The sequence below is a fragment of the Doryrhamphus excisus genome, chromosome 5 (genome assembly GCF_030265055.1).
Source record: "Doryrhamphus excisus isolate RoL2022-K1 chromosome 5, RoL_Dexc_1.0, whole genome shotgun sequence".
NCBI lineage: Eukaryota > Metazoa > Chordata > Actinopteri > Syngnathiformes > Syngnathidae > Doryrhamphus > Doryrhamphus excisus.
This window is the reverse complement of record NC_080470.1, coordinates 3662981-3688618: the sequence shown is the minus strand read 5'-3', so window position 1 is coordinate 3688618 and position 25638 is coordinate 3662981. Positions and strand designations below refer to the sequence as shown.

At 37.9% G+C, this 25638-nt stretch overlaps 1 protein-coding gene across 2 annotated transcripts in view; it reads left to right on the top strand.

The window, feature by feature from the left end:
• The window catches only part of nek7 (NIMA-related kinase 7), a 90652-nt gene that overhangs the window by 54501 nt on the left and 10513 nt on the right, over positions 1 to 25638 (top strand). For both annotated transcript variants that reach the window (XM_058072364.1, XM_058072363.1), the window contains 3 exons: positions 3306 to 3414; positions 5559 to 5666; positions 16569 to 16663. In XM_058072364.1, coding sequence (XP_057928347.1) covers positions 3306 to 3414; positions 5559 to 5666; positions 16569 to 16663 — 312 coding nt within the window. The remainder of the gene's footprint in view (positions 1 to 3305; positions 3415 to 5558; positions 5667 to 16568; positions 16664 to 25638) is intronic.

The following is a 25638-nucleotide window of genomic DNA, read 5'->3' as shown; positions in this document are numbered from 1 at the left end:
AAATGCAAAGTTGAAATCTATTTTTTTTAACTTGTATTGGTTGAGTGTTAAGTCGATGAGTGATGAGTTTAGCAGCTCTGTTTCCTTCGTTATCGGAAATGCAAAGTTGAAATCTATTTTTTTTAAAACTCATATTGGTTGAGTGTTAAGTCGATGAGTGATGAGTTTAGCAGCTCTGTTTCCTTCTTTATCGGAAATGCAAAGTTGAAATCAAATTTTTTTTAAACTCATATTGGTTGAGTGTTAAGTCGATGAGTGATGAGTTTAGCAGCTCTGTTTCCTTCGTTATCGGAAATGCAAAGTTGAAATCTATTTTTTTTAAAACTCATATTGGTTGAGTGTTAAGTCGATGAGTGATGAGTTTAGCAGCTCTGTTTCCTTCTTTATCGGAAATGCAAAGTTGAAATCAAATTTTTTTAAAACTCATATTGGTTGAGTGTTAAGTCGATGAGTGATGAGTTTAGCAGCTCTGTTTACTTCTTTATCGGAAATGCAAAGTTGAAATCTATTTTTTTTAAACTCGTATTGGTTGAGTGTTAAGTCGATGAGTGATGAGTTTAGCAGCTCTGTTTCCTTCTTTATCGGACAGCTCAATTGCTTTTAGCTTGAAAGCTGCGTCATATGCCTTTTCTTTTTGCATTTTCCATGATGAGGGTATGTTCAACGCTAATTTAATTTATGCACAAGACAAGAAGTTGCAGTCTTCCTCGACATATATATTCCACCGGTCTTAATCTTACCTTTTCTACTCGAGAGCCCCTGGCGGCCGTTAGAAAAATTACATAAATTGGCCGCATCACTGAATAAGCCGCAGGGTTGAAAGTTTTTGGGAAAAAAGTAGCGGCTTATAGTCCGGAATTTACGTTACTAACATACACCGTGGCATCCGCAGGAAAGAAAGCTTTCATTCCAGGCACACCATTATAAACAATCACACCTACTGCTGACCTTCACATTTTAAATGAGTAGTTTTCCTAATGTAACAGTAGCGTACTGGTTTTAAAAGCCTACAATGGTTAACATATTGATATAGTGTTATGTCAAACACAATCCCACTCAATGCATGCATTGACTATTTTGTTATTCTTTTTGATTTGTAGTCATCCAGGCTGTCTCCTTCCTTTCCTAATTCTCCATTACTCTCAGAATTCAAATGAAATCAAATGGCCCCCTTACATTTGCATGCACTTACAGAATATTGCATGTGCAGTGTTTGCAGTTAAAGGCATGAAGAAGAGGGTGGTGGTGGTGGTGGGCATCTATGTGCACCCCCATTGACATCAAACGGTCCTCTGATATGGAAATGGGAGGGCAAGGGGAAGAATGGCTTCTTACTGAGGCTTTGTTTGGATATAGGCCAAGGTTTATCCTTTTCTCTTTTCCATCTATCTCTATCATAATCTTCATTTTTTTGTTGTTGTATTGATTCACTTGGCCTATCCACCAAGTAGTCCCCACTTAACTTATTATTTCTTGGTATTTATCTATTGTGCTGTCACTTGCACAATAGATGAATACAATTTGTCATGCATTTCAATAAGTCAAGTGCCAGAACAAGCTGAGACCAATTAAATCCTGTAATACCACCTTAATCCTCAAGAGGCAACATTGAGTCATTATGTGTCATTTTAAGGAATACTCTTATTAGGCCTAACTAAAACCCGCTATATTTGGCTAGCATAAGGTTTCCCTTCTTATGGCACAATTCATGAAATGTAATTGTTTCATGCATATCCTTAATTATAATGGCCACAATTCATTACATAAATCAAATATTAAGGGCTCTAAATGCAATATACTAAGTTCTATGTGAAGTATTTCCATAATGCCTCATATTAACTCTCTAACAAGATCTCAGTGTATAGACTGGTCATACAGTAAACCTTGGATATATCGGATTCAATTGTTCCCACTGGTTTTGTCCGATACAAGCGAAATCCGTTATATGTGTATACCGGAAAATGTCCATTTTACGCATATATCGGATTTATATCCGGTATATGCGTAAATCGGATTTTATCCGTTATAAAAAGGCACTTCCTTGACTATGTTTCCAATGTACCTGGACTGGGCAATGAAAAGAGACGTAAGGTAATGAGAATTTAACTTTATTGGACTCTGAGCATAACAAATTGTTAATTAAGCTAGGCCCTGTTACGCCCGTCAGGCCTACGTTATTTCCAATAGTGAGGTTAAGATCTCATTCACTGCTGTGCTAGTATTATTGACGTCACTCACTTTTATATTTGTCCTAAATCTGGAGCCAGGAGAAAGACAATAGCCAGTGACATCAACAAGATTAGCATAACAATGCGGCCATCCGATATATGTGAGGGAAATTTAATGGTATGCATTGGAACGGGACTGGAGATTTTGTCCGAAATAGGCGAAATCCGTTATTAAAAAATCCGATATATGCAATGAATTTTTATTGGAAATGCATTACAGAAAAATCGGTTCTTTTTTTATCTGTCCGTTGTGAGCGAATTTCCGATATATCCGAGTCCGATATATCCGAGGTTTACTGTATATCTCATCTCGTTTCATATTATCTACATACTGTATTTTATATAAAACTCTGGGAAAAACTGTTGATTTTGTTAATACTTGGGTTGTTTATATTGTTTTTTTTCTATATTGTGTATTTTGTACTGCTTAACTGACTCTGTACTCTTGCTGCTGTGCAATACAAATTCCCCCACTGAGGGACGAATAAAGGCATATCTTAATCTTAAATACAAAGACGTGAATGAAATCATTCATCGATTGCTGTTTGAGAACGACATAAATTCGGTTTTGTTTATGTGATTTTGCTTTTAAATGAAAGACCATATGTTTGATGAGCTGGACTAGCCCTGCCTCAAAAATAAACCAAAAAAAAAAAAAACTGAATCAGTGTACCACGGAAGGCAATACTAACCCAAAAGAGCTGCATGCCAGATGGGGGAGACTTTAGGAAGGTACAACACATTTTCTTTCTTTGTTCCTGGGAGTCCATGTGCTTTCTATTGAAGGCCATAGAGAAAATGAGACGAGGCTTGGTTTAGACAAGGTACCGAACCAGAGGAAATCTGTCTGGGTTCCATTAAACATAGAGCCGCAGAGTTGGGGAACTGAGAACGGGGAATGCATCCTGTACGGGCATACACTGAACTCAACACTTTGGGACCGTCTTTAAAATGTTTTGCGTGCCATATTAAACTTTTTTATTCTTGCTAAAATCTGTGAAAAAGTGAACCTTCTTCTGTGGTATAATTTAGTTTTCTTGGTGTGTGTGTGTGTGTGTGTGTCCATTTGTCTTGCAGCACTTTAAGAAGCAAAGGAGGCTTATCCCCGAAAGAACCGTGTGGAAGTACTTTGTCCAGCTTTGCAGTGCGCTGGAGCACATGCACTCCCGGAGAGTCATGCACAGAGGTAAACACATTGTTTCATATCATTGTTAGTATGAATTTAAAACATTTTTATGCACATTTAAATAATTCAAGGGTGTCCAAACATTTTCCACAGCAGGCCACATACTGAAAACCAAAAGATATGGGGGCCACTGTATGTTTTTATTTAGTTAAATAGCAAAAAAAAACCTAAAATGCCATAATCGCATTTTCTCCATAGGTAATTCATAATTAATCACATTTAATCACAGGTAGAAATATGTTTTCACCTATAATAAGTCATTTGGAATTTTTGTGGTATGTAATATAATAAATATTTTGGAAATATGGGTCATTTTTTTAGTTAAATAGCAAAAAAAAAAACTTTATATACATTTATTCAATCGGTTAAAATGCCATAATTGCATTTTCTCCATAGGTAATTAAAAATTAATCACATTTAATCACAGGTAGAAATATATTTTCACTTATAATAAGTCATTTGGAATTTTTGTGGTATGTAAAGTAATAAATATTCTGGAAATATGGGTCATTTTTTTAGTTAAATGAAAAAAAAACCTTTATATACATTTATTCAATCGGTTAAAATGCCATAATCGCATTTTCTCCATAGGTAAATCATAATTAATCACATTTAATCACAGGTAGAAATATGTTTTCACCTCTAATAAGTCATTTGGAATTTTTGTGGTATGTAAAGTAATAAATATTTTGGAAATATGGGTCATTTTTTTTAATTAAATGGCAAAAAAAACCTTTATATACATTTATTCAATCGGTTAGAATGCCATAATCGCATTTTCTTCATAGGTAATTCATAATTAATCACATTTAATCGCAGGTAGAAATATATTTTCACCTATAATAAGTCATTTGGAATTTTTGTGGTATGTAAAGTAATAAATATTTTGGAAATATGGGTCATTTTTTTAGTTAAATGGCAAAAAAAAACTTTATATACATGTATTTAATCGGTTAAAATGCCATAATCACATTTTCTCCATAGGTAATTCATAATTAATCACATTTAATTACAGGTAAAAATATGTTTTCACCTATAATAAGTCATTTTGATTTTTTGTGGTATGTAAAGTAATAAATATTTTGGAAATATGGGTCATTTTTCAATCGGTTAAAATGCCATAATTGCATTTTCTCCATAGGTAATTCATACTTAATCACATTTAATCACAGTTAAAAATATGTTTTCACCTATAATAAGTAATTTTGAATTTTTGTGGTATGTAAAGTAATAAATATTTTGAAAATATGCGTCATTATTTTATTCCAAAAATAATATCCAGTCAGAAATCCCACATTTTTTTGCATGATGAATGCAAAGCGTTTTAACCCACTTTGTTTGACAGTCCTTGAACACACTTTCTAACATTATAGTCCCAGTATTTTCCCCAGTATTTAGTATTTTCACCGTTTTTCTTCATACTTCATATTTGTTCTCAAATACTGATACTATGTGTGAATGCATGAAGGTAAAATTGGTGTATATATTTTGTGTGGTGAACTCAGTTCAGGCTCGTACCGGTGGATACTGGCTTTGCGTTTCTTCGAACTATGAACTAAAAAAACAAACAAACCAAACAAACTGGACTTTGGACACCCCTGAAATAAATAAACAAGTGTATTTACAGAGCACAATTAATTCACAATGTAATTCAAGATCAGACTTGGGTCAATAAATAAGAACAGTGTTCAATACAAATGATGTTTTTTTTCTTTTATATGTCACGGTGTGCGTGACTGTTTTAACTGTTGCTTGTTGCAACAAAACAGAGACCAGAGAACACAGTGTTAATGGCGCCACGTGCTTTCAATAGCGCACAGTCAAATGAAGTTGTTGAAACACACACACACATACACACACATACACACAGGTGATATACACTTCCGTTGGACTGTCTCTGATTAGTGCACAGAGACACTAATGAACCTGGAACTCTGAGCTTTAACGACCACTTAAGAGAGCGCGCCCATTCAAACGTTGCTTAACAATTTTACACAAAACGTTAAATATCAAAGGACGATGAGGGTCACGTTGACATTACTCTGAAGCTTTGCATCATATATTTGCAGAACCGCCAAATTGAGAAAAAAAAACATGTTAAAGTCCCGACAAACTGACTGAATGGTTTTTTTTTTTTTTTGTAGATATCAAGCCAGCCAACGTATTCATCACAGCTACAGGAGTAGTGAAGTTAGGAGATCTTGGACTCGGACGCTTCTTCAGCTCCAAAACCACCGCCGCTCACTCTCTTGGTAATTCACAACAAACGTATAAACGATTCTTTTATGTGTTTTTTTTGTTTTGTTTTGTGGTAGCCCCTAGTCGTCACCTGCAGTTGGATGTGTTTCATTAAGCGATGCCGCCTGCTCAGACTTGTGCCCAACTGCTTCATAGGCCACTTAGCCACTTCCTGTTGCATTGCCCTTTGACCCTCGTACAGATGGATACAGAGCACAGGCATTTTTTTTTTTGACACAGCTCTGATCGGGCCTGTGTGCCATAAAACATGCTGGCAAAGTTTACAATCAGGAGTTACTATTAGCCTCAAGTGTGTGTGTGTGTGTGTGTGTGTGTGTGTCATAGGAAATACAATCTGATAACAGGATTCGTCTTTGAAGATAAAGCTAAAACTCTAGTAATTGGGATGTTGGCCTTGTTTTAATAACGGGGCGACAAATCGACAGGATGGAACCACATGCTCAATTATATTCTTCTGTAATGAGACGGGATGTCGTACGACTACGTCCCGTGCACCGGGAAATCTTTTGGAGTGACGCCAGTAACCGATGCAGACATTTGAGTGATAATTAATTTTGTGACGGTACAGACATTTGTTTCACTTTTAAGTAGACGTGGGGTTTAACACACACAAAAAAAAAAACGCCACTCGCTCACTTCAAAGGTGTCCCAAGTGTTTAAAACAGTAGTCTCCCACTTAACAATTTGTAAACTGCCTGCACTAAATGGCATTTATCACTGTGACCCCTAACTCATTACTAGGGGCTGTCACAGGATTCAAACATGACGAGATTTCACGTTTGTTGCGAGCACAGGCCTGGGATGATAATAAATTCATTATTAATCGCACAATAAATAAAAATTAACTTGATAATTAATCTGTTTTCCTCGTCAGCCGCCTCCAAGCAAGCACAAAGTGCATTGGTTTCCGCACCCTTAGCGTGTTTTTTTCTACCGAACAACGGCATGAACGGAGTGAGCAGTCCTGCAGTCTGTCTTGGCAGGTGGAGGAGAAGTCGGCAGCATCCACACAACTAGTGTAGCCTTGTGGACGGGCGATTAGTAGATCACAATACAGTAAATCTCGGATATATCGGATTCAATTGTTCCCACTGGTTTTGTCCGATATAAGCGAAATCCGTTATATGCGTATACCGGAAAATGTCCGTTTTACGCATATATCGGATTTATATCCGGTATATGCGTAAATCGGATTTTATCCGTTATAAAAAGGCACTTCCTTGACTATGTTTCCAATGTACCTGGACGCGCAGGCAACGCTGCAAACGCTGCAAATGACGTCGTATAGCGGCCTGTCACGATTCGGCGAATCGGAGCGCCACGATGCGGCCATCCGATATATGCGAGGGAAATTTAATGGAAATGCATTGGAACGGGACTGGAGATTTTGTCCGAAATAGGCGAAATCCGTTATAAAAAATCCGATATATGCAATGAATTTTTATTGGAAATGCATTACAGAAAAATTGGTTCTTTTTTATCTGTCCGTTGTGAGCGAATTTCCGATATATCCGAGTCCAATATATCCGAGGTTTACGGTACATCGTCATTTTGGATGCAGCGATACACAAAATTCAATAAATTTGAAAGTTAAATTTAAAGTTGAATTTGAATTTTACTGGAATTGCCAAATTGCCAAAAAATCACGTACAGTACAGTTCTACTAAAGTACTGTACTGTACTAAAGTACAGTTCTCCTCCACACACCAAAAAAAGCACCTAAGAATACAAAAATACATGTATCTAATGGAGATCCATGTGGTGCACCCTTAGCAGCTGGACAATATACAATATAATTCAATAAACTTTGAGGCATAATTATCAACGTTTCAATTCAGTCTTGTTACGCAATTTTCTACCGCTTGGAGTGCTGGAGCCTATCCCAGCTGCTCTCGGGCGAGAGGCGGTGTACACTCTGGACTGGTGGCCAGCCAATCACAGGGCACATATAGACAAACAACCATTCACACTCACATTCATACCTATGGGCAATTTGGAGTTTTTGGAATGTGGGAGGAAACCGGAGTACCCGAAAAAAAAACCCACGCATGCACGGGGAGAACATACAAACTCCACACAGAGATCGCCGAGGGTGGAATTGAACTTGGGTCTCCTGACTGTGAGGCCTGCACGCCAACCACTCGAGAACTGTGCAGCTTTTGTTACGCAATACATTCATTCATTCATTTTCTACCGCTTTTTCCTCACGAGGGTCGCGGGGGGTGCTGGAGCCCATCCCAGCTGTCTTCGGGCGAGAGGCGGGGTACACCCTGGACTGGTCGCCAGCCAATCACAGGGCACATATAGACAAACAACCATTCACACTCACATTCATACCTATGGACAATTTGGAGTCGCTAATTAACCTAGCATGTTTTTGGAATGTGGGAGGAAACCGGAGTACCCGAAGAAAACCCACGAGGCCGAGGGTGGAATTGAACTTGGGTCTCCTGACTGTGAGGCCTGCACGCCAACCACTCGTCCGCTGTGCAGCTTTTGTTACGCAGTAATAATTTAATTCAAATCAATTTGGTTACAAAACCAATTCAAAACTACATTGCCACTTGGGCAGCTATATAATGGTATTTTATATTTTATTTTTTATTTTATTTATTTTATTTTTATAGCTATATTATGGTGTTTTATTAACATAAAACACCCTCAAATGGGAAAAACTATTAAACAAAAGGTTATCGTGAATCTGTCTTTTAGCAACATGTTCAGATGTAATATAAACATCTATTATAGGACCGTTTTAATAATGCGGCCATTAAATGGGTCACACCGGCTATCCACAAGGTTTGACTCCCCGTTGAGTGGATGGTTACTAGCACAGACAGCAATGGAATCGGTACAGTAGTTTCAATCGCTGATATTGTTTTCTTTATTTTGTGTTTATTATGTTAAAGTTGTCTTCTCTGATATAGCAAGCCTTATTAACAAACACTCAACTAACAATAAGACATTGCAGGAATAGACACTTGGCCCGCAGTCACAGGAAAACGCTGCCCCAACTTCCTTCTGGCACACTGAAATAAGTTAAATTGGGATATGTCATGTATATTCCACTGTCATTCACACTGTCTCACATCCCCATGTCAAACTGTTATTACCACACACAGCATGCGCTATTCTCGGCCCTTCTGCACCACCACCACCACCACCACCACCACCACCATCACCAGCAGCAGCAGCCCAGCGTCTGAGAAAGTGTGAATATCACCACGGCTGTGAAAATGTCTGTGATTGCTCATTAAACGTTAAGGCCACAGCACCCTCTTTAGGCTGACTGGGGACGGGCATCCCCATCCCGTGGGGGAGGGAGTCACCTTCACTCTAATCCTATATATGTTTCATGTTCTATTCTTTACCTGATGTGTATACCAGAAGCACATCCAACAGTATATATTTAAACTGTTAAGTTAAATATGGGCGGCACGGCGGTCGAGTGGTTAGCGCGCAGACCTCACAGCTAGGAGACCAGGGTTCAATTCCACCCTCGGACATATCTGTGTGGAGTTTGCATGTTCCCCCCGTGCATGCGTGGGTTTTCTCCGGGTACTCCGGTTTCTTCCCACATTCCAAAAACATGCTAGGTTAATTAGCGACTCCAAATTGTCCATAGGTATGAATGTGAGTGTGAATGGTTGTTTGTCTATATGTGCCCTGTGATTGGCTGGCGACCAGTCCAGGGTGTACCCCGCCTCTCGCCCGGAGACAGCTGGGATAGGCTCCAGCACCCCCACGACAGTATCACTCGGATACTGTGAACATCCAGCAGCAACACAACATTCTGGCATGACTACTATTTTGATGAAAAATATACTGAACCAGGGCTGCAAGGCAGCCGGGTGGCTAGCGCGCAGACCTCACAGCTAGGAGACCAGGGTTCAATTCCACCCTCGGCCATCTCTGTGTGGAGTTTGCATGTTCTCCCCGTGCTTGCGTGGGTTTTCTCCGGGTACTCCGGTTTCCTCCCACATTCCAAAAACGCCAAAAGACAGTTGGGATAGGCTCCAGCACCCCCCGCGACCCTCGTGAGGAAAAAGCGGTAGAAAATGAATGAATGAATGAAAGTTAAATATGCAAATTCATACCATCACGCTCTGTTCATTCCATAGCAACGTATAGTAACAGTGCAAATAAAGAAGTAAGAGCATTGTATACATTTGCACATGCACAGTGGGTGTCTCAGTGTGGACTGTACTCAGGCCACCCACTCACCCATCTGAACAGTAGTGGTGTAATGGCTCTGAAGCTTTAACCCTATCTGCACATAATACGTACATACAGTATAGTTTTCATTTTTCACCATGTACACTTGCATATTCTTGCATCATTCTGGTGCAAAAATATCATCTCCACACACATGTGATCAACCTGTATTGTACAGTACATGACAAATTTAGTTGCACAGTGAAAGAAAGCTGATGCAGTCATTTAAAGAACAAGACACTAGCCAATTGCCAGCAATAAGTAGTATAATATATCTGTAATTAACACCTGTAATGAGGCAGGCGTTAACGATGGAAACTGGGGGAGGAGGAGGAGGAGGAGGAGGAGGAGGAGGAGGAGGAGGAGGAGGGAAAAAACAGCGAAAGGAGAACAAACTCTGACCCTTCTACACTCGACGGCAGGTGTCAAACTCAAAGCTCAGGGGCCATATATGGCATCCATCCACTTCATTTTATATGGCCCGCGATAGTATGGGAATGGTGTGTGTCAATAATGCCCTAATGCAAAATATCCATTAATTTATCAGTCAAATTGCTTGCGTAATAATATCATGAAGGTTATATTCATATTTATGTTAATATGTATTGAGTAATTCAGACAGAAGTGTGCGTTTTTTGACACTCTTAATATATTATACTCCCCTTCCAAACCCTTCTGCATACTTTGACGTTGACATTATTCTGATTTCAGATCAACATTTGCTATTTGTGACATCGATGAGATTCAGCTCTAATAACATATAATACATATAATGTTATTATTATTATGATTATTTTTATTCTTATTTGTAATCATCAGAAAATATGAATTATTATACTTGTATTATACATGTAGGCCCATATTATAATTATTAATAATTATAATAATGATTACTTTATTTACTACTATTATTTTATTAATGTATTACTATTAATAATAATAAGAACAAAAAAACATAATAATTATTATTTTTAATTATTATCAGAAAATATGAATTATTATACCTGTATTAAACATGTAGGCCCATATTATAATTATTAATAATTATAATAATGATTAGCAGAAAATATGAATTATTATACTTGTATTATACATGTAGGCCCATATTATAATTATTAATAATTATAATAATGATTACTTTATTTACTACTATTATTTTATTAATGTATTACTATTAATAATAAGAACCAAATAATAATTAATAATAATAATAATTATTATTTTTTATTATTATCAGAAAATATGAATTATTATACTTGTATTATACATGTAGGCCCATATTATAATTATTAATAATTATAATAATGATTACTTTATTTACAATTATTTTATTAATGAATTATTATTAATAATAAGAACTAAAAAATAATTATTGTTTTTAAGTATTATCAGAAAATATGAATTATTATACCTGTATTATACATGTAGGCCCACATTATAATTATTAATAATTATAATAATTATTACTTAATTTACTATTATTATTTTATTAATGTATTATTATTAATAATAATAACTAAAAATAATTGTTGTTGATAATAATAATAATAATAATATTTATTATTATTATTATATTACTCCAACAATTAATAATAATAATAATAATAATATTATTATTAATATTAATAATAATAATAATAATTGTTGTTGTTGTTATTATTAACTCTAATAACACTCCAGCTCCCCCGCTCTCTTTAATTGTCATTGTTTGCCCAGGATCATATATTTACTTGTGTTCACTTCGCTGCAGGTTTTGAGGCCTGATCATGTACATTATGCTATATTAAAATATTGAATTAGTAAAGTTTTTTTCCCCAAATATCCCCCAAATTTGTTCTAGGAGCTCCCTATCCCACATGTCTATTGTGTTTACACTCACAAAAACTAAATAAAACACTCACAACTTTGCAATATTGACGTCATCAGCCGAGACATTGCTCCTGGTATATAGACAATCTTTGAATATAAGTCTCGCACTGGAGTAAATAATATGATCTATGTATGTTTTTTTAAATGTATTTATGAAACTGCTGCTGCAAGAGTGTTCAGAAAACGTTTGAAAGGTATCCGTCACCACTGAAATGTGATGTTTACACTGAGTCGCAGTTGTCTAAGTTTACAAACTGGGAAGCCACTTTACAACAAAACACACCGGCTTTGATAAAAACATGTCGACTTGGAGAAAGTATATGAAAGTATGGGAAAAACAGCACGGTGTGCAAATGCTGTTTGTGTATTGCCTTCACTTCATATAAGCTCCTTCTGCACAGTTCTTCCTTAAAAAAATGGTACTTTATTAGACTAAGTCTGTATAGTCGATGAAAAGTCATAAATATCACATAACAGACTTCTTTATACGTGTTCTTATTTCAATGACTACTCAATACCACTTATATTGACTTTCAGTTTATTTAGATCAGGGGTCTCAAACTCAATTTACCTGGGGGCCACTGGAGCTAGGGTCTGGGCGAGACTGGGCCGCATCAGGTTTTCCCAAAAAAAAAAATATTATTATATTAAAAACATTATACATTATAATTATTAAAAACAGAAAAATGTTAATAAACTTTGCTTTGGTTTCGATTTTCTACAAGAAAAGCTCTGATAAAACATTCCACTGTTCTCAAATATCTTAATTTTTATTTTTCTACACAAAATAAGATGAAAAATAAATAAACAAATCAAGAATAAAGAAAATCAATCAATCAGTAATAAATAAATATAATAATAATAATAAAACTGCAAATAATAAAAACTTAAGAAACCACATATAGTTGGTGGGTAGACAAATTATTTTTTTCAGATTAAAATGAACAAAGCATTATTAGAGCCCTGTAGACATGACAAAACACGACTATAGTCACATTTATACTCTTTTTATTTACAACATATTGCGCAACTGTAGGGTCTTGAGACACATGCTAACTCGCAAACTAGAGAGCTAGCGACCTAAACGATAGCCTTCAAGTTATTTCCTTTAAACTTAAATAGCCAAAAACTTACCACTTCCACACGGATAGGGAGGATAACTATTAACAGTTATTTAACCTTTAACATGAACATTAATCAAACGTAATAATTTTTTCTGGGTACATGATACCATACAGCATCCATATCAAACTTGCGCGGGCCGCACTAACATTAAACTTTCATATCAAGGCAGGGGGGCCTCAAACTAGTGTCCTGCGGGCCACAATTGGCCCGCGGGCCGCGTGTTTGAGACCCCTGATTTATATGAATAAGTAATGTGGCTTTAATTAAGCATGCTGAAGGAGACTCAACCCTGCACTGCTGCCTTTTTTTATGCAACTATTAGCATAAGAGAGGCTGATTCTTTTTAATCAGCTAATAATGAATGTTAGGGGAGCTTGTTCAGACCGCACCGTAAGACCACACACACACACACACACACACACACACACACACACACACACCAGAAATCCAGACTGATGACCAATTATGGCCCCCTGTTTATTCCGCACTCTTCACTCTGGCTTCCTCTCTGCCTCTGCAGAAGCTGATTATTCTTTTTTTTTAAATGACAGGTAACACTTCATTATTCAAAATCGCTCATTGTAAAATAAAAAAAAAAAAAAGGGTGTTTTCTCAGCCCAATTATACCTTCACTGAAATGAAATGTGTCATCTTTCATTTCAAGCCCCCGTATACCACTGATCTAATGGGGAGGCTTGTAGTCATTTCATTGGATGCAGTTCGTCTGTCGTCTGTTAATGTGCGGAATGGCTTCATAGAGTGGATGTGAATTTTTGCAATTATCACACAAAACGATTTGTATTCAATCTGTTTGCAAGTGAACGCAATTTCTATATACAAACAAGTACAATCACTGTAAATTCCTGATTGTGTATCAACTTTGAAGACTTGTTTATTTATGTCAGGATGCATTTCACCCCAACCAATTAAACATTCGGTATTGCCAGGTACTCTCTCGATCATAATTTTAACACCAGTCGAAAAATTGCACGTAAAATTATACGTATTGCTTCAAAATACAAAAAAAAATCATGAATTAAATAAACTGAAATAGGCTTGTTCATCAGCTGATCAAATGTTTAATACAATAGCTAAAAAAAAATACCTGACCCTGAAACACCCCCAAAAAAAGAAATAAAATGTAAATAAATATAAATAAAAATAAATAAAAATGTAAAAATAAAATTGTTGTGGGCATCCTTGATGCCAGGTAGTGAAGATGGCTTCACAGAGGGCATCGAACCGATGTCCATTTTTGTAAACCTCCCTTGCCATTCATTCCCAAATTTTCCCAATTGGATTTACATCCAGGGAACACGCATGATTGGTCCAAAAAGAGTGATGTTATTCCTCTAGCGCAGGGGTCTCAAACTCAATTTACCTGGGGGCCACTGGAAAAACAAAAAAAAACAAAAAAACGCATTTATTAAAAACAGAAAAATTAATAAACTTTGCTTTGGTTCCGATTTTGTACAAGAAAAGCTCTGATTAAAACATTCCACTGTTCTCAAATATCTTACTTTTTAGTTTTCTACACAAAATAAGATCAAGAATAAAGAAAATCAATCAATCAGTAATAAATAAATATAATAATAATAAAACAAATAATTAAAACTTAAGAAACCACATATAGACAAATTATTTTTTTCAGATTAAAATGAACAAAGCATTATTAGAGCCCTGTAGACATGACAAAACACGACTATAGTCACATTTATACTCTTTTTATTTACAACATATTGCGCAACTGCAGGGTCTTGAGACACATGCTAACTCGCAAACTAGAGATCTAGCGACCTAAACGGTAGCCTTCAAGTTATTTCCTTTAAACTTAAATAGCCAAAAACTTACCACTTCCACACGGATAGGGAGGATAACTATTAACAGTTATTTAACCTTTAACATGAACATTAATCAAACGTAATAATTTTTTCTGGGTACATGATACCATACAGCATCCATATCAAACTTGCGCGGGCCGCACTAACATTAAACTTTCATATCAAGGCGGGGGGCCTCAAACTAGTGTCCTGCGGGCCACATTTGGCCCGCGGGCCGCATGTTTGAGACCCCTGGTTAAGCTGAAAGGTTTGGGCATAGCTTCAGACACTACTCACACATTGCACAGCCACTATAGCCTGCTACAGCATTACAGTATTACAGCGTCTTGAGACACATGCTAACTCGCAAACTAGAGAGCTAGCGACCCAAAACGGTAAAAAAGTTATTTCCTTTAAACTTAAAAAGCCAAAAACTTACCACTTCCACACAGATAGGGAGGATAAACTTTCATATCAAGGCGGGGGCCTCAAACTAGTGTCCTGCGGGCCACATTTGGCCTGCGGGCCGCGTGTTTGAGACCCCTGCTCTAGCGGTGTGCGGTGTCCTTTACCAGGCTAGCATCGTGAACTACGGCATTCTCCTGTTTTGAAAATACTCATTACCACACAGACAAGGGCCTTCAGGTCATGAGGGATGGTAGCCCCCATATACCAATTTGCCAGTTGACGCCCCTGCACAAGCTGAAGCTCCATTGTCCCATTGAAGGAAAAAGCAGGGTGCGATGTTCTTGTTGTGAATCCCAGTAACGTTTGAAGCCATCATGGTCGTCAAGGTTACATTTTGTCCCTTTCAATTTCTCATTTTGTGACGTTTAAGGAGCCGATGTGAACGCCTGCCAGAAAATTTTTGCCAAAATTTTGGCTTTTAGAGGCTGACGTCTTCAATTTTTGATGAGATGACGAACAAGCTACTTCAGTTTAATGCTTGTTTGATTCAACAGTGCAAAAGGGAAATTCAACTTTGATGAATAACAATGCTAGCGAAGAACACGTTGAGTCAATCCACGTCATATAGTTTCTTTGCAGCACCGAGCTTCCATATAAATGTGCTTTGACAGGATGTGGAATGACTGAGTACAGGTTAGTAAAATGTCCGACCATATGTGATTAATGTTAAACCGCTGCTGGATGTGCTCTGTAGACTTTTACATGGGAAATCCCAGCAAAATGCAAAAAGCAGCCCTCCAAAAAAAAAAAAAAAAAAAAAAAACTCTGCTAAGAATGTAGCAAATCTATAAAGTGACCTTGCAGTGTCTCACAGACATGATGTAAAGCTGCGGTTCCAGTTTTGAGTCCAGCTGGGTGAAGGTTGATTCCCTGGATCGCCGCCACCAGTCGCCATGGTAGATTGGGATTCTTGGGTTTCAAAAAACCAGAACCAGAAAACGGGCCTGCTTTTGAGGCTCCGTCAATGCTCCCGGGGCGTCTTCACCGGCTGCTGTTTCAGATCATTACCAAGCCCGGCTAATCAAAACTGATTTATGTATATTGCGTGTCTGCCGCGCATACATAAGCAACTTTGTCATGCTTTTTAACAATTGTGCGCGCTTTGTGGATGTGCGTGGTTATACGCGATCATTAAATATCATCTTACTTGAGCTGACTAATATTAATAGACGCAATATACTTTAATGACTCCCTGTAGTTTGCCTTACTTGTATGTACTCTTACAAAAATACCTCGAGTATTCCGACCTCTGAAGTTGTCACAGTTGAAGAGACATCTTAATTCCCAGTCTGTTTCCTGTACTGTGTGACCGTACATCACAAGGTTTATAAACCGGGTGAAGCAATGCCGAATGCTAATAATAATAATCACTGTTCCTCCTGTTCTTTCTTCATCTAGTGGGTACTCCATACTACATGTCACCGGAGAGGATACATGAAAATGGATACAACTTCAAGTCAGACATCTGGTCACTAGGATGCCTTCTCTATGAGGTAAACTATGGCAACGTGTGCACACAATATGGCCCCCGGAGCCTGTTCTTGCTAGACCAGGGGTCTCAAACTCAATTTACCTGGGGGCCACTGGAGCTAGGGGTCTGGGCAAGGCTGGGCCGCATCAGGTTTTCCAAAAATTATTAAAAACAGAAAAATATATAAACTTTTTCAGTGCTTTGGTTCCGATTTTCTACAATAAAAGCTCTGATAAAACATTCCACTGTTCTCAAATATCTTATTTTTTATTTTTCTGCACAAAATAAAAAATAAAATAAAATAATAAAAATAATAAAATAATAAAAATAATAAAAAAATAAAAAAATGAACAAATCAAGAATAAAGAAAATCAATCAATCAGTAATAAATAAATATAATAATAATAATAAAACGGCAAATAATAAAAACTTAAGAAACCACATATAGTTGGTGGGTAGACAAATTATTTTTTTCAGATTAAAATGAACAAAGCATTATTAGAGCCCTGTAGACATGACAAAACACGACTATAGTCACATTTATACTCTTTATTTACAACATATTGCGCAACTGCAGGGTCTTGAGACACATGCTAACTCGCAAACTAGAGAGCTAGCGACCTAAACGGTAGCCTCCAAGTTATTTCCTTTAAACTTAAAAAAAGCCCAAAACTTACCACTTCCACACGGATAGGGAGGATAACTATTAACAGTTATCTAACCTTTAACATGAACATTAATCAAACGTAATCATTTTTTCTGGGTACATGATACCATACAGCATCCATATCAAACTTTCATATCAAGGCGGGGGCCTCAAACTAGTGTCCTGCGGGCCACATTTGGCCCGCGGGCCGCAAGTTTGATACAAAAGTTTAATGCTGAAATGACAGCTTAAAGCTGTGTGCACACCGGAACACAATTAACATGATTTTGCCCCCGCCCATACTGTTACCCTACCCTGTTACCCCGCTCTGTTTTGCTTTGGATTAGCAATGAAGCTAAAGGCTTGTATGACGCTGGGTACAAATAAATGCAGGAAATGATTTGGAATAAAACGGGAAAATACACGTCAAGATAAAGCAATCTCGTCAAAAATGTTGTTAAAGTTACGACGCTGCTCCCAGATGGAACAATGCTAACTTGCTAATTGGGTGAAATTATTACTTTTCATTAATGTTCATGTTACAGGTTAAATAACTGTTAATACTGTACATTTGAATCTGGAAAAAATAATTTCTCTACCAACTGTATGTGGTTTCTTACGTTTTGCTGTTTTATTATTATTATTATTATTTTACTTATTTATTACTGATTGATTTATTGTCTTTATTCTTAATTTGTTTATTTATTTTTTTATCTTATTTTGTGTATAGAAAAATAAAAATGAAGATATTTGAGAACAGTGGAATGTTTTATCAGATATTTTGGTGTGGAAAACCGGAAACAAAGTACTGAAAAAGTGTAGGGTATAGCAGAAGCAAAAGCATTGAAGATAATTTTTTTTTATTGAATTTTTTTTTCCAGTTTTTAATAAATGCGTTTTTTTTTTTTTTTTTTTTTTTTTTTTTTGAAAACCTGGCTTCACCCAGAATTTACCCAGGTAAATTGAGTTTGAGACCCCTGGTGTAGTAGAAGAGTAGAAGAAGTAGTCATTTTCAAAAGTTGAAACGGGAGCCTGAGCCACTCCCTTATTGTTTTGTTTACCCCCCCTACCGAGTTAATGGTTTGTTCTAAGAGAAAATTAAACAAATGAACTAGAACTAGAAATGTGGGATGGAAAGTGGATGGTGCAACAAATGGACGGAATAATAAAGGACATGAAAAGAGGTAGACCTCCAGACATGTCAAGGTAGGCCTTGCAAGCCTGTGGAGATCCACATTTTTAGCACTTATTCTTATCCAAGCTGTGCGCACCGCACCCATGCATATTATTATGCTATTTGAAGAACAGACCCTTGCTGTCCACACTGCTTGGGCCCGTCGTGCATCCACTATACAGTACGTGGAAACTTGCTCTCCTCTTTTCCTCTCTGCTCTATTCTCCTCCCTTCTACTGTATTCCCTGTGTGTGCCTCCCTTTTCCTCACTTAACCTTCAGGCATAAGGAATTCACAGAGACATCCAAGCTTGATCCCTTTGGTACTCATTGATTTCACTCTGAACATGGTAGAGGCTTCGGATTGGGTTGGTTTTGTGTGCATGCTTACATGTGAAACGGCTCCATTTTTTTTTTTTTTTCTTCTTCTCGTTCTTATGCCTTTGGGTTAGGTAGGGTCCGAAGGGTCTGTCAATACCTGGTCATTGTATCTGCGTCTATCTTCATCTTCCATTCTGTTTGATCCCTTTCTCCTTGTGTCCAACCTTATTACATCCTTTGACCCTGCCTTGTGCCCCTCAGCCAAAACCCCCCCTCCTCTGTGGTAACGGCAGTCGTCGGGGGTTGTCTCCCAGGGGGCGACTGGGAAAGGTGTGGAGGCTGAGTTTGTTCAACACCAGCCGATAAAACTCCCGTCTCATAATATTCTCTTTCTTTCTTGTAAAAATTACTCAATTTTGACATTAGAAAGTTTCTCACACTCTTGAGAAATGTATTTTTAGAAAAAAACCATCAGCCACCTCTAATATCAGCATCGCTTACAAGGGGGTCCAGGGCTTGTTCCTATCACCACAGCATTTTCATTCATTCATTAATTTTCTACTGCTTTTTCCTCGAGGGTCGCAAGGGGGTGCTGGAGCCTATCCCAGCTGTCTTCGGGCAAGAGGCGGGGTACACCCTGGACTGGTCGCCAGCCAATCACAGGGCACATATAGACAAACAACCATTCACACTCACATTCATACCTATGGACAATTTGGAGTAACCAATTAACCTAGCATGTTTTTGGAATGTGGGAGGAAACCGGAGTACCCGGAGAAAACCCACGCATGCACAGGGAGAACACACAAAACTCCACACAGAGATGGCCGAGGGTGGAATTGAACCCTGGGGCCTTTATTCATTCATTCATTCATTTTGTACCGCTTTTTCCTCACAAGGGTCGCGGGGGTGCTGGAGCCCATCCCAGCTGTACACTTTTCGCGCAATTGCTGTTTCACAAGTTTTAAAGGTGGCTATAGGGTTGTTAGTTCAAGTCCAGAGGGCTCTAATAATGTTAGAAACTGTATTTAGAAGGTTCATTCATTCATTCGTTTTCTACTGCTTTTTCCTCACGAGGGTCGCGGGGGGTGCTGGAGCCGATCCCAGCTGTCTTTGGGCGAGAGGCGGGGTACACCCTGGACTGGTTGCCAGCCAATCACAGGCACAATTCACGACACAATATAACATAGTTTCACCTCTTGTTGCAGTCATACAAAGTACTATAGTACAGTATAGTATAGTACTATAGTACTATAGTATTGCCGTGATTTGTAAACATACCAAACAAGGCAAACTCTCAGTTCAAACGGACTTTCACCAGAAGACACAGACGTATGAGGAAATACATTCATTTTGTACACTGCGATCACTTCAGCCCCTCATTGGAAATGTGCTTTGTTAGCATCATTTACGATAGTAAACTATTATACTGTATAAAAGGCACTATCTATGCCAAGTTGGCATACCGCTTATCCTCACAAGGATCGCGGGGGTGCTGGATCGGGCGAGAGGCGGGGTACACCCTGGACTGGTGGCCAGCCAATCACAGGGCACATATAGACAAACAACCGTTTCTCCGGGTACTCCGGTTTCCTCCCACATTCCAAAAACATGCTAGGTTAATTTGTGACTCCAAATTGTCCATAGGTATGAATGTGAGTGTGAATGGTTGTTTGTCTATATGTGCCCTGTGATTGGCTGGTGACCAGTCCAGGGTTTACCCCGCCTCTCGCCTGAAGACAGCTGGGATAGGCTCCAGCACCCCTGCGACCCTCGTGAGGAAAAAGCAGTAGAAAATGAATGAATGAATGAAATCCGCTACCTAGAATTAACTAGTCTACTCCTCCAGTACCCCCCTTAACTTAAGCCTTTGTTATTCATGTGTCAAAGTTAGGGATTCATGTCTCCACTGGGAGTTGGTGTATATTTAATGACTGTCCTTTAGAAAATCTGACTTCTTGCCTTGATGAATATGTCATCATAAAGCAACATGAAGGACCAATGTGATCATAAAAAAGGCATGCGGTCTCTCTTGGACTGTATGTGTGTGAGTAAGACAGGAAGCGGATGTATACACAAAAACTATTAAATGGAATTTATATACATTTTTCACAACATGTACTGTATATTTTACCAGTTTTTACTGGGGTGCAGGTATAAACGGGTAGGTTAGGGCAGTGTTTTTCAACCTTTTTTGAGCCACGGCACGTTTTTTTTACATTGGAAAAAAATCTTGTGGCACACCACTAACCAAAAATGTTACAAAATGTCACCACGACCTCACACGTGCATCAATAAGTCTATCGGAGGAACAAGGTAGGTGTTGCCACACGGACCAATATTACATTGCTATGCTAGTCTTTACACCACAGACACTCCACAGTAGCCATGTTTTTACATGACCACTTTTTCTCTTTCCGAATGACCTTTCGGGAAACAATGGTATCCATAGAAAGGAATATTCCAATCTCTTGTCTACATGCACCGTGAAAATCAACCAGAATAGTCAATAGGGCATGCCCAGTAAAACGTAAACATCAACATCACGTGATACCGGCTTCCCCTAGTTATTCTTTCACTTGTTGGAATAATAATCCGTATTGCCAGTTTTTCGTCTGTCCAGTCTTGAAATTTAGTTTGAATCAAAAACAAACTTTGCTTAGCAGTCCAATGCCGATTGCTGCCCTCCATTTTTAAAAGTGAAGAACGCCTGGATCTGCGTGTTACGTCATATCTGAGCAATGCGCTGAAAGAACGCACCCGGGATAAATTTAAACAGGAAAAAGATCAAATTCAATCTTGCTAATATTTTATAATTAAACTCAGGACATGTTTTATATAGATATATATTTTCTTTTTTAATAAAACTGGACTTGTGAATGGCGTATAGAAGGGTTTAGATTCTGTTCCACAGATGGCGCTAATGCACATGACAGCTGCTTGCCAACCGCCAATAAACAACAGAAGAAGAAAAACACCACGAAGAAGAAGAACGCAGTCTGACAACTTTCCGTTTGAGCTCCGTATCTCCGTATCCGAAGATACCTCAATCGGATTGGTTAAAGGAATATTCCATCCCTGTTCAATTCTTTCCGTTTCAGCAAATATACCAAATGCAATGGGAATATTTGGGTCCATATATTCATGGCTATTGACATAATATTTGCAAATGATGATTAATCAATGTTAATTATAAAAAGTGATATTGGATAATTCCTCACCGCACACCTGACGGTTTCTCAAAGTACACTAGTGGTTGAAAATCACCGGGTTAGGGTGCGGATACGTGGAGAAGGCAAAGACAAAACAACATAATTAGTGTAGGTAATTTAACTCAAAAAATGTAATTTAGGGATCTTTTGTAAGGGGACCTGAAAAACTGGCTTTACTTGCCTCAACAATGGCGAGTAAAAACCTGGCGTCCTGGAAACAAGAGCAGAGAATATTTCTCTTTGTGTGTGTGTGTGTGTGTGTGTGTGTGTGTGTGTGTGTGTGTGTGTGTGTGTGTGTGTTCTACCACCGCCAACTCGCATCCCGAAGACAGCAGGCATGCGTATGCATTGAATCTCGAATATCAATGAACCACACGTGCACTCACACACACACACACACACACACACATACACACACACTAGGGCCTCAGAGGTCAGACAGTGAGTCAATCATCTAACCCGTTGCAATGACATAGAAAAAAATGAGTATGTTTATGTGTTTGTGTGGCATGCATCTTGTGTGTGTGTGTGTGTGTGTGTGTGTGTGCGCTGAGAGAAGGGTGCCGGCAGCTGTCAGAGGCTAGGAGCAGCAGACACTAATGAAGCAGATGAATAGTGCAAAAACTCCCAAATAAAAACAGGACAGTTGACATTTTTCATCTGTCAAAAGCAGAAGATGCATGAAAATACGTTGGGGTCTTGTTTAACCCTTTGCCTCCCCTTGTGTCTGTCGGTGGCTGATTTCTCCTTTTTTTTTTTTTTCTTTTCTTTTCTTCCAGTGTCTGGTTTCCAAATGCCTCTCTTTTTTTTTTTTTGTCTTACTTAGTATATTTTCTGGTAAACATTCACCAGCCCTCACTCGCAAACATGCACTCTCGTTACACAGAATCAAAAGGCAGACACAGTCCGTACTGAGGGAGTAAAAAAAAAAAAAAAAAAATGTTTTTCCAAGTCTTTAAATTGAACTTTTACAGCAAGTCGTCAGCATGTTCACTCCTGAAAAATACATTTTTTTTTTGTCCTTGTCTGCTTTGCCGTCAAGTTTTGCTATTTTGCCATCTAAAATCACAAATACTTCAACTTTCTGATATAGTTAATCTTCAAACAGCTAAATTAATGCATAAGGCTAAAAATAACCAATTAGCTAAAAATATCATCCAATACTTCTCTACTAGAGAGGAGAAATATGAACTACATTTGAAACACTAACATAAGTTGGCCAGAAATATTTCAATATTGTAACAAAGCAAAATTTGTTCTCAATCAGAAATCACTCCACACTCTTTATTGCTCTCTGGTTCTACCATATCTTACTTATTGTGTGGAAATATGGGCTAATAACTATAAAAGCAATCTTCACTTGCTAAATGTACTGCAAAAAAAGGTCAGTAAGGATAATTCATAATGCCGCCTACAGAGAACATACTAACTCCTTATTTCTAAAATCACAAATACTTCAACTTGCTGATATAGTTCATCTTCAAACAGCTAAAATAATGCATAAGGCTAAAAATAACCAATTAGCTAAAAATGTCATCCAATACTTCTCTACAAGAGAGGAGAAATATGATCTCAGGGAAGAAGTACATTTGAAACACTTCTATGCTAGGACTACGTTAAAAAGCCATAGCATTTCAGTATGTGGAATCAAACTATGGAATGGATTGAGTAAGGAAATCAAACAATGCACAACGATGAGCCAATTCAAGAAACAATACAAGCAGTTGATGTTTGCTAAATACAAGGATGAAGAGTCTTGAACCAGTCATGATGTGCTATATATATCACTATATTGACACTTACTATGGTACCCATTATGTCATTGGATGCTCATATCAACTCGTACTTCGGTACGGGACAAAAATTTAAAAAAAATTTAAATAAAAAACAAAAAACAAAAAAAAACTTAAACTGTATTACGGAAAGCAGGAAGTGAACAAATGCAACAGTTACTGACTGTAAAAGTGCCAGATGGAGGGGTAGGATAACAAAAAAATGGACTTGTAGCAACTTGCAACTGTAGCCAACAATCACTCCCGTCCTCCCAGCATGCTTTGCGGTGCTTGCCAAGGTTTCATGTTTGGAATTAAGGTTGTTTATTATGAGCAAAATCAAGAAACAATACAAATACAAGGATGAAGAGTCTTGAACCAGTCATGATGTGCTATATATATCACTATATTGACACTTACTATGGTACCCATTATGTCATTGGATGCTCATATCACCCCGTACTTAGGTATGTAGTATATTATAAAAAAAAACAAAAAAAAACCTTAAACTGTATGATGGAAAGCAGGAAGTGAACAAATGTAACAGTTACTGATTGTAAAAGTACCAGATTGAGGGGTAGGATTTAATAAGCTTTGCTTCTTCCTACTCCTTTTGGACATGTGGAACTGTGAACTGATTATGTGATGCATTCAATTGTAATCTGATGCATGTTCAAATGAAATAAAACCATTACTTTTTTTTTTTTGCAGTGACTAGACGTTGATTAGTTTAGTTTAAATGAAAATGGAAGCTATCCTTTGACATTTGGATTTAAATGTCTCACACCGGACTGTGGATTGAATCCCTAGACATTTATTTTTTAATTGGGAGTTTGATATTGATAAAGGTCATTTGTTAAGAGTTTGTGCCTATTTAATGTATCGTAAAATGATATGAGTATTGTGTATATTGACTTTGAGAAGGTACACACAAAATGTACACAGTACTTTGCAAGTTATTACCTGTTTTGGAAAAGAAACAGTTGCCAGTTTGCGTCCATACTACACACAAACACAAGGGTGAGGAATACCAGGAAAGACTGTGTTGTCGCTTTGTAAACAAAGCTATTGTGTATTTTTTAGCGGGATAATCCATTAAAAAAATGTCTGTACCTTAACATTTATCCAAGCAATGTCAAAATTGAGGGCTGGGAATCATAAATCTATGTTTATTCACCAACTGCCCACTCGAAGAAAAGTAAAGAAGTCAGTGATCGCAGATTTTTCTGTTATTAGGAAATCTGGAGAAATTCTTTACCTATTTCAACACAGCAGTAAAAGTCTCTTCTTCCCCTTCCCATGCTGTTACCATCCACATCTGCTTCCCCCCCACCACCACCCCCCAACCCCCAAACCCCCCACCACCCCGCCCCGTCTGTGCTTGTGTGCATCTGGGCTCCAGGGGATGCAGTTTTCTCATTGCTCCAGCAAAATGAAAACGTCTGGCATCCCTGCAGCTCACCTCTGATGCCTTTTTCTTGCCTGCGCTTTCTTTCAAACATAAAGTCGTCCGTGGTTCACAGTGCGACAAAACGGACCGGTGGTTATTTTTAATTGATTATTATCAATTATTTTGTTATTTATGCATGTTCACAAACGATTTTCTTCCCGATAAAGATGAAATGAATACAATGACACTACACTACAACAACAAAACAACCGCCAACATTAAACTGCTCTTTGCTGTCGTATTTGCTTTGATAAAATTAGACTTGTATTGATTGTCCGAAAGGGCGGCACGGCGGTCGAGTGGTTAGCGCGCAGACCTCACAGCTAGGAGACCCGAGTTCAGTTCCACCCTCGGCCATCTCTGTGTGGAGTTTGCATGTTCTCCCCGTGCATGCGTGGGTTTTCTCCGGGTACTCCGGTTTCC